We start from the raw sequence: 15,658 nt of genomic DNA, 5'->3' as shown, positions 1-15,658 counted from the left end.
TGGTCAGCGTTACTCACCGGCACACTGTAACTTGACAATAATCACACAGAACTAACAATGACAAGCATGCATGTAAAGTAATGATAATTGAAACATGAATTGAGGGAAGAGAGGTGTAATGCAACGGTTGTGACACCTCATGTACCCCTGGGGAACAGCGTGGCCAGGGATACAACAATAGACACAGTATATAGGTAAAAAAAAGCCCGGTCAATCACCAATGCTATCGCTCTCCATTCCCCTCTTATCTTTTCTAGATTCTCTTGAGTTTTCTGTTTGTAAATCAATGTTTTTATAAACCGTCTTATCTCTCTCACGTCACTCTCAAGACTTTGGTATAAATGAACGGGAGACATATCAGGGGACTGATCCAGATCTTTCACCAAATGCTTGCTTGGAGGTTTAACATGATTGTTCTGGCTGTTGGATGCTGGTGTACTAAGGTGGCATGTGCATGTTGCCTCTGAGGTAGATGTCAGTTCATTCGTTTGGTATTTGTTATACTTCATCTTTTGAATGCGAAACTTCTTAATGTCCTTCTGAATCCTTGGATCAGAGCTTTTTAATGGGTCATATGTAGGTGGTGATTCCTTTGGAACATAGTTTGTCATGCGCACGACCCTCGCAAGGCCAACCAATATCATCTAGAATAAAAAATATGTTATCAAACGTCTTATTGCTTTTTAATGTTCATCCGTTTAGTGCACCGTTTATAATGAGTGCTGCTTCCACTGAAGTCATTAAATATTTTGTAACAAACAATTTAAAAAAACATTAATGATTTTGGTCTATGCTTGTCAGTATGTCAAGTTGCGATGGAATATATACATGTAAATACATAGGCAAAAATAATATTGTACATGTAATGTCTTTGAAAAAGTGTTATTTGTAGTATTATGACAAGGAACTTGATGCTACTTACTTTTTTTGCCCATGGTGGTACCCTGTTGGTACGGGGGCCTCGGAAGTACAAATGAATGACTATGACTGCTAGAAATGTAGATAACGTGATCACGATCATGTTCAAACAATAGTAGGCGCCTGTAAAATATTCAATATTAAAAAATAAATACTTACAAAAACCAACCAAATAAGAATACATAAATTAAATTGTTTCAAACTACAAACATGTATCAATAGTCAAAGCGGTGATCACATTATGTCATTTTAAGCGTGCTAAGACAAATATTCACACACATCTCTGATTGCACGCACATATACACACCTCAAGCACTAAATGTTATTACATTCTGTTGAGCTGTTCAGCTAATGAATCAGTTGTTTCAAACCACACGTGTGACAAGATTAGTGCAGAATTGGCTCAAAGATACCTCATAGGCCTGCCTCCGATAGGTACTGTTGCCTTTTTGATCATCAATACTAACATATCTATTGAGATATGGTCTGGATCATATTGGTTTGTAAAAGTTAATCATATTCACAGAGATAGGATAAAATTGCATAAGGCATTTGGCGCATAGTCTCTTTAAATTATAGGAAGTCGCACCAGAAAAATCTATTTATTAGATTGCGTTAACTCGTTGATATGTGAATAAAGCCCATTCAGGTGATAAACGGTTTTATGAAACACAGTTCTATTCTACATGTTATAACTAAACTACAGCTTTATCCAGTATTTAGTGCAGGAACTACAGTACCTATCAGGGGGATGGTTGCTGTGCCTGAGGGACATGAATCGGCTAATAGCAGTAATAACACAAAAAACGCCACAAATATGTTCATGCCTACAAAATAAAACATTCATCCATGCAAAATAGGTGAGCAGCTGGTGTGAAACATTTTACGTAGAGTTGTGCTGGTTACCTTTGTTGTTTTCACGTATGTGTCAATGATGAAGGTTAAAAATAGGAAATTTTTGAAATTGGGAACTTTGAGCTATGAGAATATAAAATGTGCTTGTTTCTATCAGAAGCTCAAGTTTCTGAAATTGTATAATAAATTTTGCATATTTTTAAACTTACACTCCATTACCCTCTCAATTTTTTTCATAATATTTCAACTCACCAACCAGCACAACTGCTTAGTACGAGCCGGGAGGTGGGTAAACAACATCTATGACATGACAATAATAAACTATCACACTATAGATATAGCGCAGCATTTTTTGGAGATTCGACATGCTTCTGCAATGCTGCACTATACCTAAGAAACAATAGAAATGGTGAGGATGCTGTTACCTATCAGGGGAATAGATGCTGCGGCTGGTGGTGTGTTTTCAGTTAACAACAGTAGCAGCAGAAAAAACGCCAAAAATATATTCATTCCTGCAAGAATATCAATACATCTTCAACAAGTCAACATTTTTATTTTGACAAGTAATAAACTGCGCTAGATATGTAAACTCAAATCACGATCCACATGATCTTTGTAGTTTGTAACATCAGAATGTAATTCAATAGTGATATTAGTTACCAAATTATTCCGTAGGCATGTCAATACCGAATTATGTAAACAGGTATCCTCTGATAACTGCGAGGTTTAAAGTAGACACTATTAAGGCACTACAAGTGGCTTTTCACCTTGAAGGACGATACTAAAATTCTGCAGGTGTTATAAGTTAACAATGTAATAATGGCTAACACTTACCATGTTAACATGGTTCATCGCAAAAACTAGAATCATGATGTGCATAATGAATTTCGTATAGACAGTTTGCAGTGTTTTGAATTAACGCAATGTTCACAGTATTGAAATACTTCAGGACATACTTTTCCCCGACTAGCTAATAGACATGAACACTTACCAAGCTGCATTTTAGCTGGAGACTCTGGTGGTAACCAGAATAGGATCATTGTGAGAAGAGAGAGGAGAACACAAGGTAATATCAATATGTAGCTATAAAATGCCACCTAAAAACAAAATGATAGTAACAAGGAAAGTTTCAAGATGTCTGCGCAGTCTTTTTGCAAGAATTATTGAACCAGAATTATGACATCCCTATTTAATAAAATGAAGGATCGCACACCTGTCGCTTAATGACAATAGTGAAAGTTAGATCAGGAAATGGAGTAGGACAGCAAGGGTAATATAGCACATTCTTCTTGGCTGGATGGGCTAGAACATCCCACTCATTGCTTTGCAAGTAGTCTGCCAAAGATATCTGTGGGTAGTCCTGCAATACATAGTATGCTTATTGATATAAATCTCCATGTTTGTCTTTTTGTTAAACCCTGTGTCCAGTTATAGCAATGAATAGGAATAATAGAAGCAATAATCTTGCAAAGAAAAATCTGCATGGCACTAGATTTGATCTTAGGACCTCCAGATCTAGAGGCGACGAACTTAATCATTAAGCTACACGGAATCAGTAGATTCATAGGGAAAATAGTTATTACATTGGTTAAGCTATTTACGCTTAAAGGGCTTGCTTGGGGTTAATAACTAACTAGCACTGTTGATCTTTATGGTAACGATTGTTAAGCTGGCCCAAAACGCGGGTATTGTTTCAGTAAAGATTTCAATAAAGATCCGATGGTAATTAATCTAAGGTAATTATTCTATTATCCTTGCAATGCCAGGCATTTGGCTAGTTGATACATAAAGGTAACTGACTAGCTATGTCTCTCCTAGTATTTGAGGGATATGTTTATCATTACCAGAAAATAATTTTTGTATAACATAACTTGGTTTAATATTCATCAGTTAGTTGAGAGTGAATATCGCAATATTAGCCCTTTCAGTGCCATCCATGTACAAATTTAGCTATCGGCCTACTGCCAGTCATTTTACCGAAAATTGCCCACTCTGCTTCATGTTATGTATACAATTTTTTTAACTTCAATCTATATTCAGAACACTTTTTTTATATATTTTATTTTGCCAACATGTTAACAAATAGTGCTCTGCAAAAGATTAAATGATGTATACTTTGTGCATTGCTAAAGCAATGTGAGGCTTCGATCGGCACGAAGCTAAAACAATAATTTACATTTACAATGTTCCTTACTCTTACAAAACTATTACTTTCACCACTATCAGAGTCAGTGCTGCTACTTTAATTATCTGTGTAATCACGAAAATCTAAATCGCCTATAATGTCATCAACATAAGAAATTCTCTGTTTTCTAACTTGAGAGGTACTTACGAAAGCCATAATAACACTAAATAGTTCGAATGTGAGAACGGAAAAATGTACATTTTTGACTTGAAAATTCACAAACAAAAATGTAAAATTGTTTTGTGACTTTAGGCTAATTTTATAGAAAAATCTCTGGACAGCACTGTCAATACCATTAAAGTCCTAAAGATTGTTGGTTATGTTGTCAACGAATAATAAAATTAAGTTACTACGCAATTGCTTTGAAAGTCGCAAAAATGCGCCTATAGCAGTCGACCGTAGATTACGCATTAATGCGCCTACGGCAGTAAAAGGGTTAAAACTTTCTGTTCAGTTAGTTTCATAGAGAGCATGCAAACATAGACTCTTTGAAACATTAGGTGAAACCATCTTTGCATTCCAGTGCGTTTCTACAGAAGAGTCCAGTTTTAAACAGCTTTACAACACACAATAATATACTTTTTGTAAAGCTTACATTACTAAACACATTTCTATACAACCCATCATACTCTCCAACACCTCAATTTACCAAAAGAAATGTTTTTTTTTGTGCTGCAGCTAAAGCACTCCATTAACAACAATATCTGCTGCCTTTTGCATTATCATTGTAACACGAATTATTCTTAGATTTAGATGTAAGCCAATTTTAATGACAAGAGACAATGTTAAATATATGTACTACAGAGACTAAGTTGCACTATACTTGGAGACCAACAAATTTATGTAATCTGTTTTCTTGTTCAAATGTCAGCCTTGAGACGCATTAAAACTGCTCCGCGTCATTGCAGTGCAGTGCGCAGTAATTTTGCAGTCCATTACAATTTTGTATGGCGCAATAGATATTATCTGCTCCTACAACGGCACTTCAAGTGCAAATTTCTCACTGTGATCTGCTAGAGATTTGTGCAGCATGTAATACGGCTACTGCATCGATACTACTTACCACTCATTAGAAAAGAGTTTTACTGCATGTATAATGCATACTGCGCAGTAGTAAAGGTATATAATGCAATTATACTGCATTGCTGTAACATGTTCAATACTGTTACTGCATTGCTAATGCAACTACGTAGGTATCCAAGTCAAAATTTACTGCAACTGCAATGCATGTTACATCTGGGCATCAGCGAATCCTTATCAATGTGCAGTTAGGATTTTTTTGTATTGGTAACAACCCTGCCAAACGCATATTAGACCAAAATAGTGAAATACAAAGTTGAAGTATTTTATATATAACATTGCTAAATTAATTACCTGGTAAAAGGCAATATCTAGTTTGTGTCCATCGTACGACCATGACCCAAACTTCAGATGACAGATCTGAGAGTCGAATGGAAAATTAGTAATATCTATTGAGCATGCACTTTTGAATATACTCGTCGGTATCCAAAGTACTTCTCCATTACTGGAGACCACACACAGGGCATCTCTGAATTCAGATAGCCGATCATCAGCGCTACAAAGTAAAACACCGACTTACTAAGACATCACACTGAACCAATAGTTTCCCATGTGACCAGATCGGAAACATTGAAATAAAAATGTATGTTTGACATAATTGCCAAAATAATCAAACCCTCCTTTATTATTTTATTTGATTGTTTTGATTATAATTCTTTAAATTTAGTTTACTGAAGGCTTCTATGAGCTACATTTTAAAGAATTGTATTTTGATTTTGGCTCAGTCATTGCAGCAGCCACATCAGAACAAAATGGAAAAGATATCTAACGGATTAATAGTATTCTTAAGATGCCTTGACTACAACACTTGATATATCGTTTTGTTATTGTATTTTGATTTTGGCTCAGTCATTGCAGCAGCCACATCAGAACAAAATGGAAAAGATATCTAACGAATTAATAGTATTCTTAGGATGCCTTGACTACAGCACTTGATATATCGTTTTGTTATTGGCCTACCTAAGCCATTGCTGCAAACTGTTACACGCAACCAGTATCAAGTGTCAATCAGTCATGCTTACAGATGATCATGTTACCTACAAGTGCCATAACCATGTTTACCATCTAGCGGTCAATAAAAATATTTCACCGGTGAGTCGTGTTTCCAGGAAATAGCAACCCACAGAGATACCATACTTTACATAAACATTAGCTTCCAATGACTTTTGCACATAGAATAATAAATGATAAACTCAAATGTCTATATACAAATTCTATCACCAACTCAGCTTACAGCTCACTCACTTTGATACGAGACACCAACTTACAGCTCAATCAGGAAGGCTTCGTACTTACTAATTATAAAGTACTAGATCGGGCCTCCAGATGTCTTTAGCGGGCACAGTAACCTGTTCGACACCACCATAATCACTGGCGTTCCAGCTCAACAGATAATCAATCCATAGCTGTATGCAAATGAAATGTACATGGTTTGTGAACCCTCAATGAATAGCCTCAGCGCTATCAGTGCAGACAAACTGTGCAAGTTGCTTGCATATATTACTTATTTTAGAAACTGGAACACAGGAGATCTCAATGAGCAATAAGTGTTGCCAATAGCAGGGATACACAGTCTTCAGCTAACACTTGTATCATATCAAATGTATAGAGTGAGCTAAAATTCAAAATCTTATTGCAAATTTAGTCAATACACACATGCCTACCATATCAATACCTGTAACATAATTTTGTATGAATTTTAAATATTATGCTTATCGCTAGAATATTTCGAAAGTCCTACAGAAAGCATTCAGCCTCTTTGTCAAATTTTATATAGCTAATTATATAAATGTTTTTAAAAGATTTTTGTAAACTAAAAAATGAATGTTTTTAAAAATGGCACAAGTATGTCATTTTCTGATTTAAATGTTCAAAAATATTAAATGGTAGAAACAAACAGCAAATGTTATTGTTTGTTTTTACCATCTATATAAATCTCAAAGTTTGTCATCTGTCTGTCTGTTTATCGGTCTGTCCACCTATAGCTATTAAAATCTTAGAAAGAAAAGCTCACTGCTCGCTGGATTTGAACTGACGATGATTGCAACTGAAGGTTTGTTATCCAATTGTTTAACAGCGAGTCCACGAAGTCTCTTCCGATTCATAGCTCTTACTAAATACTTTATACACCCTTTTTCCAATTTTACTCGCTAAATGACATAATAATTGGAACTCTATTGACTATATGAAACACGATAGTTTCATAGAGTTTTTTTGTCCTCGCGGTACTAGGGCTTCGTTCTCGAGTTTTATAGACTCTTTCGTTTTTGCTGTAATAAGGCTAATTTGTTTTCCGCAAAACAATATCAACAATAAGTCCTCTCAAAATTAAACTTTGGTGATAGTATCTCAGTTCAGCATCATCCGTTATTGTAAAAACAGGTTCACAAACAAATAAGTGATAAAATTTTGGTAAAAAGTTTATTAAAATTTATTCTAAAACTTCCTTCAAGTATGTGTTTAATAAGCTAAATTCATATAAGTTAGATTCAGCATTTATGTTACACGTCTGTCTTGAAGGTAAGAACTCTGCACGTAGTACATTGTGATGTTACATTTTTGTGCAGATCATAACCACAGAATACACTAAAGTTATTGTAGGTAAATATAGTTACTAAGGTTAACATATTGTTTTGTTACTAATTTTTAATGATGATGATTTCGATGATTTTTACCAGGAAGTGATTGCATTAGATAATTACTATGGGTTTCTATACCACCCTATACATCTATACAATATTTTCGCCTCATGATGCCAACACTGCAATGAACTAAAATCATATAATCGTAAAGCAAATAAATTTTTGTTCTAATCGTAGCAAAACCAACTATATTTAGTCATTACTTGCTAATGATTTCACATTTACATTTAAACACCTCTACAGTTTCATTTTTCCTCCTAATTTATTTCGATGAAACATTTCTTTCATGATATATAATTTAAAAGTTACAGTTGTTTGAAAGAGATTGAAAACCTTTAGAGTTGTTTTATTTGTTCTCTTAATTCATTTGAACTGCACAAAAAACTTTTTTCCCATGATATGAAATTTAAAGTTAGAATGGTAAATGTTTTATATGTTAAAAAAAGAAGAAATCCTGTCGAACGACTTTTATTACCCGGGCACTCCGGGCATTTATCTAGTTCAATATATGAATATTTAAACCTGAAAATGCATAAAACATCAAAGATAAATAGCAAAGATTTGATACTTAAGTAAAACAATTAAAGTTGTTTGAGCTGAAACCTTTGCAAAACATTTTTTTGTCAAAATAGTTATGAAAAAAACAGAAAGTATGTTAAGGGGTCTTTCAAGCAAAATAGGTGAAGTTTTTCCAACAGTTAAGCAAGCTTTTACACCAGCATTCCAAAACGATTAACTAAAACCATCAAGGTTTCCTGTCGTCAGAGTTCATGACAGTTTTGGAGGTCAAAAACTTAGAGGTTGACTTGCAACCAAAATCACATCAGTATCACATTAGTATCAAAAAATTCACCATGTCTTACTCTGTTGTGTTGTAGGTGCAGAATATATGGAAATGTGATTACAAGCTCTTAAAAGCTCAAAAACGAACAGTTAATAACCGCCATCACGAAAACGCCGTAGATTAAAATCCCTTTCCAAAACGGCCCTAATGGGATGTTAAAATCTCTTTATTTTGATGACGTACTCAAGAAACGTGGTTATTGTTTTGACACGTGATGTTATCACGTGAATTGAAAGGCCAATAAAAGGCTCAATATAAAACGTCTCGTAGCACTAGTTTATGACAAACACTTCAGGTTTTACCGAAAAGCCCTTATCAAATGTAAATGCTCGCTACTTTACTGTTTCATTTCAGCCAGGTCTAATCATTTAGTCGTAATCTGATCATGTGACTCATACTTCCTGCCAAATGGTGCAACCAATTTCTACAGCATTTTCCGACCATCACAGGTGACCAACAGGCTCGTCATGTTTATCAGAGGATGATATGCACTTCTTCGAGCTAAGGTTAAAAAATTAAACGATTTTTTACGGTAGGTTTTGAGATGTCAGTGCTCAAGGTGACAGCATTACAATGATGATGAAATAGACGCGTAAGAACAATAGACATGGTGTTATTGAATGCATGAAGTATATTTGCGAAAAAATTTCGACGAATGAGGTTGCATGAAAGTGTAAACACAAGCCATCTTGGTCAGCTACGTCCAATTTGAGCCGTTTTGGATCAGGATTCCAAACTACAGCGTTTTCGTGATGGCTGCGATTAACTGTTCGTTTTTTAGCTTCTAAGAGCTTGTAATCACATTTCCCCATATCTTTGAACTTACAACACAGCAGAGTAAGACATGGTGAATTTTTCGATACCAAATAACTGTAATGTGAATTTAGTTGCAAGTCAACCTTTAAAGAAGAAGAGCAAGCAGTTGAAGCCTACCAGACGGTTCCATGCTCTTATTGTAAGAACCTGGTTCTTCTCATCAAGCCTTAGTATTTGCACGAGTCCAAGGCCATACTTGAGCAATATCGGCTCAGAGGCATTCTTGACGGGCCGTCCTGTCACCCCAGCCTCTTTGTAAGTATCTATAAGATCCTTGATGAGCCTTTTTTCATGGGAGAGCACTAAATCACCTACATAACATCGGAAATTTTTGAAAATGAAACAGAATTCATGACTTCTACTACAGAATATTTACCCATGAGTGATTATATGAATATCAGGTCATGAATAGCTCATCTGCGCATACAGAGGCTAAAATATTCAATTTGTTCAAATAATATAAATATTATTTAGGTTTGAGCTCTCTTTTAAGCAGTTCTGGGAATGAAAAGCCACTCGGTATAACATGAAACAGGTTGCGGAGAGATTATCTTACATTTTTCCGTTAGGCTAGTCATTATCAATATACTGTGAGAGCATGGGCGTCCATTTGCCTCCATCTGGCACGAGTCAAATGTTTGCATATGACCGTTCTACATGCACTATGCAAGGTTAGTGAACGGAAAGGACGGTTTCACTAAACAACTTGATAAACTCATATGGAGTCAGTGAGTGTGGAATTAATAGGAAATCAATGTCTCATTTCTAAAATATGAGAAAAATAATTATGCCAAGTTAGTGCCACTGACAGATTTAATCTATATTTATTTGTATTATTCCGTAAAATTATAAACATCGATTCAGGCTATACGCCTATCAACACATATTTTAGGCAAACATTAATTCGCATGCAAACTACGTAGATGCAAGCAAATAGATAAAATGACAAAGTTTCAGATAATGTATAGGCTGTTAAGGAGGTTTGTTTTGGTGTCACTATCTGGAGTCACAAATAGTTTGTTGTAAAGGCTGCAGATACACCGAGAGAATTGAGACTGTCTTTAGTTCTTCTTTATAACGAGGCACCCATATTTTCTCATGATTCTATTGTGGTTAAGCGCCAATAAGCAAATAATAAAATTGATGTGTGATGAGGAATCAATACCGCTGTGAATAAGAAAGCAGTTTTAGTTGTGTAGATGATGTGATGAAAATGAGTAGACTTTGCTTTATGAACTTAACTAAAACACTCACTGATAATCACAACATTTTTACCACCAAAAGTTTTTCCATTCTGGCTATTAAAGTGAAAAGCTCTAAATGTTCTAAATTTCATAGCAAATACTTCTTTTTTATTTAATAACTTTGAGATCCTGTCATGACCTCTGCTTTTTAACTAGCCCATAGCAAACTTTGCAATTTAGTAACTGCGGGTAATATTCTGGGATGAGAGATTTCTATGTATGTTTAAATATATGTTATATTGTATCAATTGTCAATTTTGACATATAGTATGCACATATACTATATTATCGACAGTTTACTTCTTTATTATCTACATTTTGTTCATTGGCTGTTGACGTGTGTAACATCGGACTAGCTTTTGATCAGCCCTCTAACTTGACATTGCTTCTTATAGACTACCAATAAATTCACACCTTCACAAGTCGTTCATGTGAATATTATGAATGAAGCAAGCACTTCTCGGCGTTGTCATAAGAGCTGATTGTTGCGTCAGATAAATATACTAGAGGGATGCTGCCTGACTTGTCACACTCCCACAGCAGCGCTATGACACCTGTGTCAATAGTCACTCTTGTGGGAGTGTTGCAAGATGTCATCACAAATCTTTTCTAGTAATGAGTAAATTAAGTTTTAGTAACGCGTATTATGTTTGATTAAATTGCTCTATTTTGTTTATATAACTTTATTGAGTACTTAAAAGTTTTAAGTTTATATTTATATTGCATACAGATATTCTTTTGCTCGTCTCGAAAGTTTTACCTTTTCTACAGATACAGTGCCGTCAGAAATTATGAGACCACCTCACATTTTAAGAGACAATTGGTGGTAGCAATGATTTACTGACTTAGTTTTACAAAAAACTATCATAAACCATATACCATTAGATGCGGAATTTTCTACTGATTAATATGAAGCAAATTTCCATCACATAACAATCCATACTTATTTTTTATCTCAATCGAAAGGCATATGCAACTGATATGAATAAAAAAACGAAAATTAGATTATCTATTTCTATTGAATTTTCAGCTCGTTCAGCTTTTGATATTCCTGAAATATAATTTGAACAACTCTTGTAAATAGATGGTGGTCCTGAAAAGGGCCGTTGGGGTTGTCAATTTGCTGGGGTTACCATTAATATTTGGTGACACTTGATGACACTAATTCTATCACTAATGCTGTAAAAGAAGAATGAAAGACTCCTGATTTACTTTACTAGAACAAGGAAAAAAGATTTCTGCATCTAATGATGTACAATATGTGGCAAATGAATGAATTAATATGGTGCCAGCAGGGGTGCAAAGTTGAACAAAGGCGAGAATTAGTGTAGTGGGTGGTCTCATAATTTCTGACAGCACTGTAAGTTTGAAATTGAGAGTGGTCATACCAGCTGTTACTTACTACCAACAACTTACACAATAAAAATGTTCCTAAATGTTCGGGATGTGCAGGTAATTCAAACAGGTAAAATGGGTCTGGCGCAACAGTTTACACTACTTAATGTACAAACTCAACTTTCTTGACTCATGCTGTGATTGATTTCAGCGTCTCCACCAGCTAACCTTTTGACATCGATAAGAGACCCGAAGAATTTTGATTTATGTTTGAAAGTTTCAAGTTTTTGTGTGCCAATCTTTTTAGCAGTTTAGATTTATACCAAATCTATGGCATCTTTGAACTCTGCGTTTAATTTTTAGACTAAAATGTTAATAATCATGAATAGTTAGAACAAGAATTTTAACGTAATAATTTATTTAATAAGAATCTAAGAGTAATAATAATAATAGAAATGCTGGATGTAAAGAAATACAAGTTGCTACAACAAACAGCCCTCTTAGAATTGGCTAAAATCTTTAGGAAAGTCCTGTTTGCCCCAGCCTAGTGGAACTAGGTTGATCACAGGAAATATCACCAGCGTAAGCTGCGATAAAAACAATAATAATTATAATACAAGAATCCTGTACCAATACATTAAATGTTCTCACTACAAAACTAAAGTTTGAAAATGTCATTTTTCTTGTGTCTAATAGGGTCTAGAAACTTTGTCTCTCCGCTCGCATATGAATGTTAAATATTTGATTCCAGTGTGTTCACTCAATTCCATTTTTAAAGAAAATCGACTTAAGAGATTCCCTCATAAATTTGCACCAAATCACAAGTGTTAAACAAAGAAAAGTAATAACTGCAAAGAGAAAGTCCAATAATCTATTTAAAAATTATCTTTCTCACAAATTTTGTTGAAGATTATTAAAAGAAAGCTTTCAAATCTAGTGCAATTATAATAGCGGTCATCACAGATGCATGAAATAATCTGATCAGCCTTAGGGACTTCTCTCGAGGAGTCCATGACCTATTTATTTCACCTCTTCTTCAACCGACCTTCTCTCCTCACACACTTTTCCATACTTAGTAGTTCACCCTCAGTGGCTTCACTCTAGCGAGTGTAATAGCATTAGTTAAACATACTTATGGTTGCACGATTAGATTGCTTGGCACACGAGTGTCGAAACTTGACCAGTTGATTCATTTGGTGGGTTCGTACAAGAGCTGATATGTTTACTGACTGTAATTTAGTCTGGGCAATTACCCTCTTACAAAAGGAGTAGATACGACTTTCCATGCATTGGCAAGTTGCGTGCGACTTCAATAAGCATTTTAATCGAGCAGTCATTTTACGTTATCCACACTTCTCACTCTCTTATTCTTAATCATTTTTTATGTTTTATTCTATTATGGAATTACGTTAGTGAGATAACTTTTTTAGCACAGTGTTATTTTAAAAAACTTATCTCAATAGAGGTACAATGTTTGATTTGCGCAGGTGAGCGAGTGCAGTCTGTCTGTGTTGTTGTTTGTAATGAAATCAAAACGAGCTATTGAAATTTTAGTTTTAGAATGAGGTGCCGATTGCGTCAGTGTCAGGTGACGATTTAGGTGGCCGTCAAACAGCCATTAGACCAAGATCCTTCAAATGGTACATACGTGAACTCTTAAAAACATTAAAACCGAGGCATTTATTAAACCCGCAATGACTTTTTCCTAGATTGCCAGTCAGAATGCAGGACAATCATCAATCACGGAGATGGCTGGTAGGTCAGTAGTCAGCGTTGTTCGCTGAGAGAGCATTAGCTTATATTCATTCCTGCTATGGATTGGTTGTTAATATATGGGTGAGGTTCTACTTTGTGGGTCAACACCCTTTCCTATCTACTCAAGGCTCAATATATCTCACAGAGTCATGTAGCTGATTGAAAAATTAGCTTCTTCCTTTGAATAATAAAAGCAATCCTACACGGTACCCTTTTCTAAGATCTTACGGAAACATAAACAATAATAGTGATGGTCAGCTGGGGTCAAGTCTGAAACAATCGCCAAGTCCTACATACATATAGAAGTTCAAGAAGGAAAGTGCCGGTTGATACAGATAATAAAAGCGTTAGTCAGTGCTGATAATGAGAGAATGATGGTCCAGCTGTAGGTTTTATAAGAAACAAGTACACAACTGAAACAGAAGTAACCGGTGGCCATGCTGTGTCAAATTTCTAACAGTATTCTTCATGATGCATGATGCCAGGGATTTCTCTCTCGATCCTTAGCATTCAAGCATAAAAAATTCGACTAATAAGAAGTGTTCGGAGTCACAAGAATTGAGCTGAATTTTTTTTAAATTTACCTTTGCCGACACGATATCCAGATTTGCCACTTCGTCTGCTGCTCCCCGTGTGAAATATGCAGCAGAACAATACTGTGTATTTCAGGCAGCGTTGCACCGCGTGCATTTCGGCTACAACTGCCGAGCTGAAAACTCTTGTCACTATTCAGCGTTGACCTTTAGGTAAGTTGAGACAAGCCATTGCCAGTCGCAAAACTACAAATGCTCCTCGCAAACATCTGATCAATCTGGCTCTATAGTAATTTGCCAATAACCGAAGTCATTTATCAGATTGATTTAACGCTGGTATTGTGAACGGTTTATTCAATGAGATGAGAATAGCATTATGTGAGACTTCATTATTCCGCTCAGCCTCTGTCTCTCTGATTGGTCAACGGGTTGGCATAACTTGGACGGTATTCATCGCTCTTATTGCACTGTCACAATCAACCAGTATCTTGACTTACGGCTCGCTCCGCTATTGTCAGCGATTACGTCGCATTATGGACACTTTGAGGGAGATTACGCATTCACTTTGTGGTGACCAGTGCCTTGCCTTCACCTATTATGGATTGTTGGCCTATGCATACCCTAACTCTATTATCGTGTCACCTGCTCATTTCACAAATTATTTTCTCACAGACTGAAAATAATACAGTATCCTGCAATTGATTGGCAGCTATTTTACAAGCACGCAGAGCACGATCAATGAATTAGTAGAAGGCCCATTGCATGTGTCTAGCTGTCTTAGCCCTGGTCTACCTCTTTGGCTGAACGTGCTGCGATGAGAACTATTCGATGAATATTTTGGTGTAAGTGGGTCGTTACTCCTTATGCGCTGTCATTAATGTCATTGCTATTTTCGCTACAAAACTTGTTTCAAAAATATTTATTCGATGCATAGCCGAACTTTTAATAGTTTAGCTACCGGCTACTGTATTTTTTCGATTGCATCTAAGAATGATATTGATTTGTAATAAGAGGCCAGTCAACCTGTGCGGAAGTTGATAGCTTCTAAACCAGTTAAATCTCCCTGGCTTTCTAGAGCCTGACTTTTCGAAAGCAACTCTCATGTCTTTTCGACAAGAGCTGTCACTTGAAAATCATCTTTTCCTTTAAATCTTTTTTACAGATTTACTACATCAACTTTTTGGTAATGAAAATTGCCCTTTAAAACCAGAAATTATAATGACTCTTCCAAATACTTCACATTAATACTTTATGTCCTAGACAACTTTGATGAAAGTTTTGATGAGCTCTTTTTATAAGCTACTACTAGACTGGCAGTACCGTGCGCCATGAGAGATCGTCATGTGTAATATCTATGTTCGCAATGATTCTACCCTGCAGTAAGGTGGTAGAGTGGCGTAGCTGGCAGTGTGCTTGGGTGTAATATCTATGAGCGCAATGATTCTACCCTG

At 35.6% G+C, this 15,658-nt stretch overlaps 1 protein-coding gene across 1 annotated transcript; it reads right to left on the bottom strand.

Moving 5' to 3' along the window:
* Positions 1 to 105: 105 nt before the first annotated feature.
* LOC137390768 (neuronal acetylcholine receptor subunit alpha-3-like) lies at positions 106 to 14,364 on the bottom strand. Its single transcript, XM_068077088.1, has 9 exons — positions 14,259 to 14,364; positions 9,458 to 9,651; positions 6,335 to 6,444; positions 5,333 to 5,534; positions 2,987 to 3,133; positions 2,765 to 2,870; positions 1,659 to 1,745; positions 923 to 1,041; positions 106 to 644 (listed from the first exon to the last, which is right to left on the bottom strand). Exons 1-9 carry the CDS (start codon positions 14,362 to 14,364, stop codon positions 138 to 140), a joined length of 1,578 nt encoding a protein of 525 aa, XP_067933189.1. The 3' UTR covers positions 106 to 137.
* Positions 14,365 to 15,658: the final 1,294 nt, after the last annotated feature.

This window comes from Watersipora subatra, chromosome 3 (assembly GCF_963576615.1).
Source record: "Watersipora subatra chromosome 3, tzWatSuba1.1, whole genome shotgun sequence".
Classification (NCBI taxonomy): domain Eukaryota; kingdom Metazoa; phylum Bryozoa; class Gymnolaemata; order Cheilostomatida; family Watersiporidae; genus Watersipora; species Watersipora subatra.
This window is presented reverse-complemented; position numbering and strand designations above follow the sequence as displayed.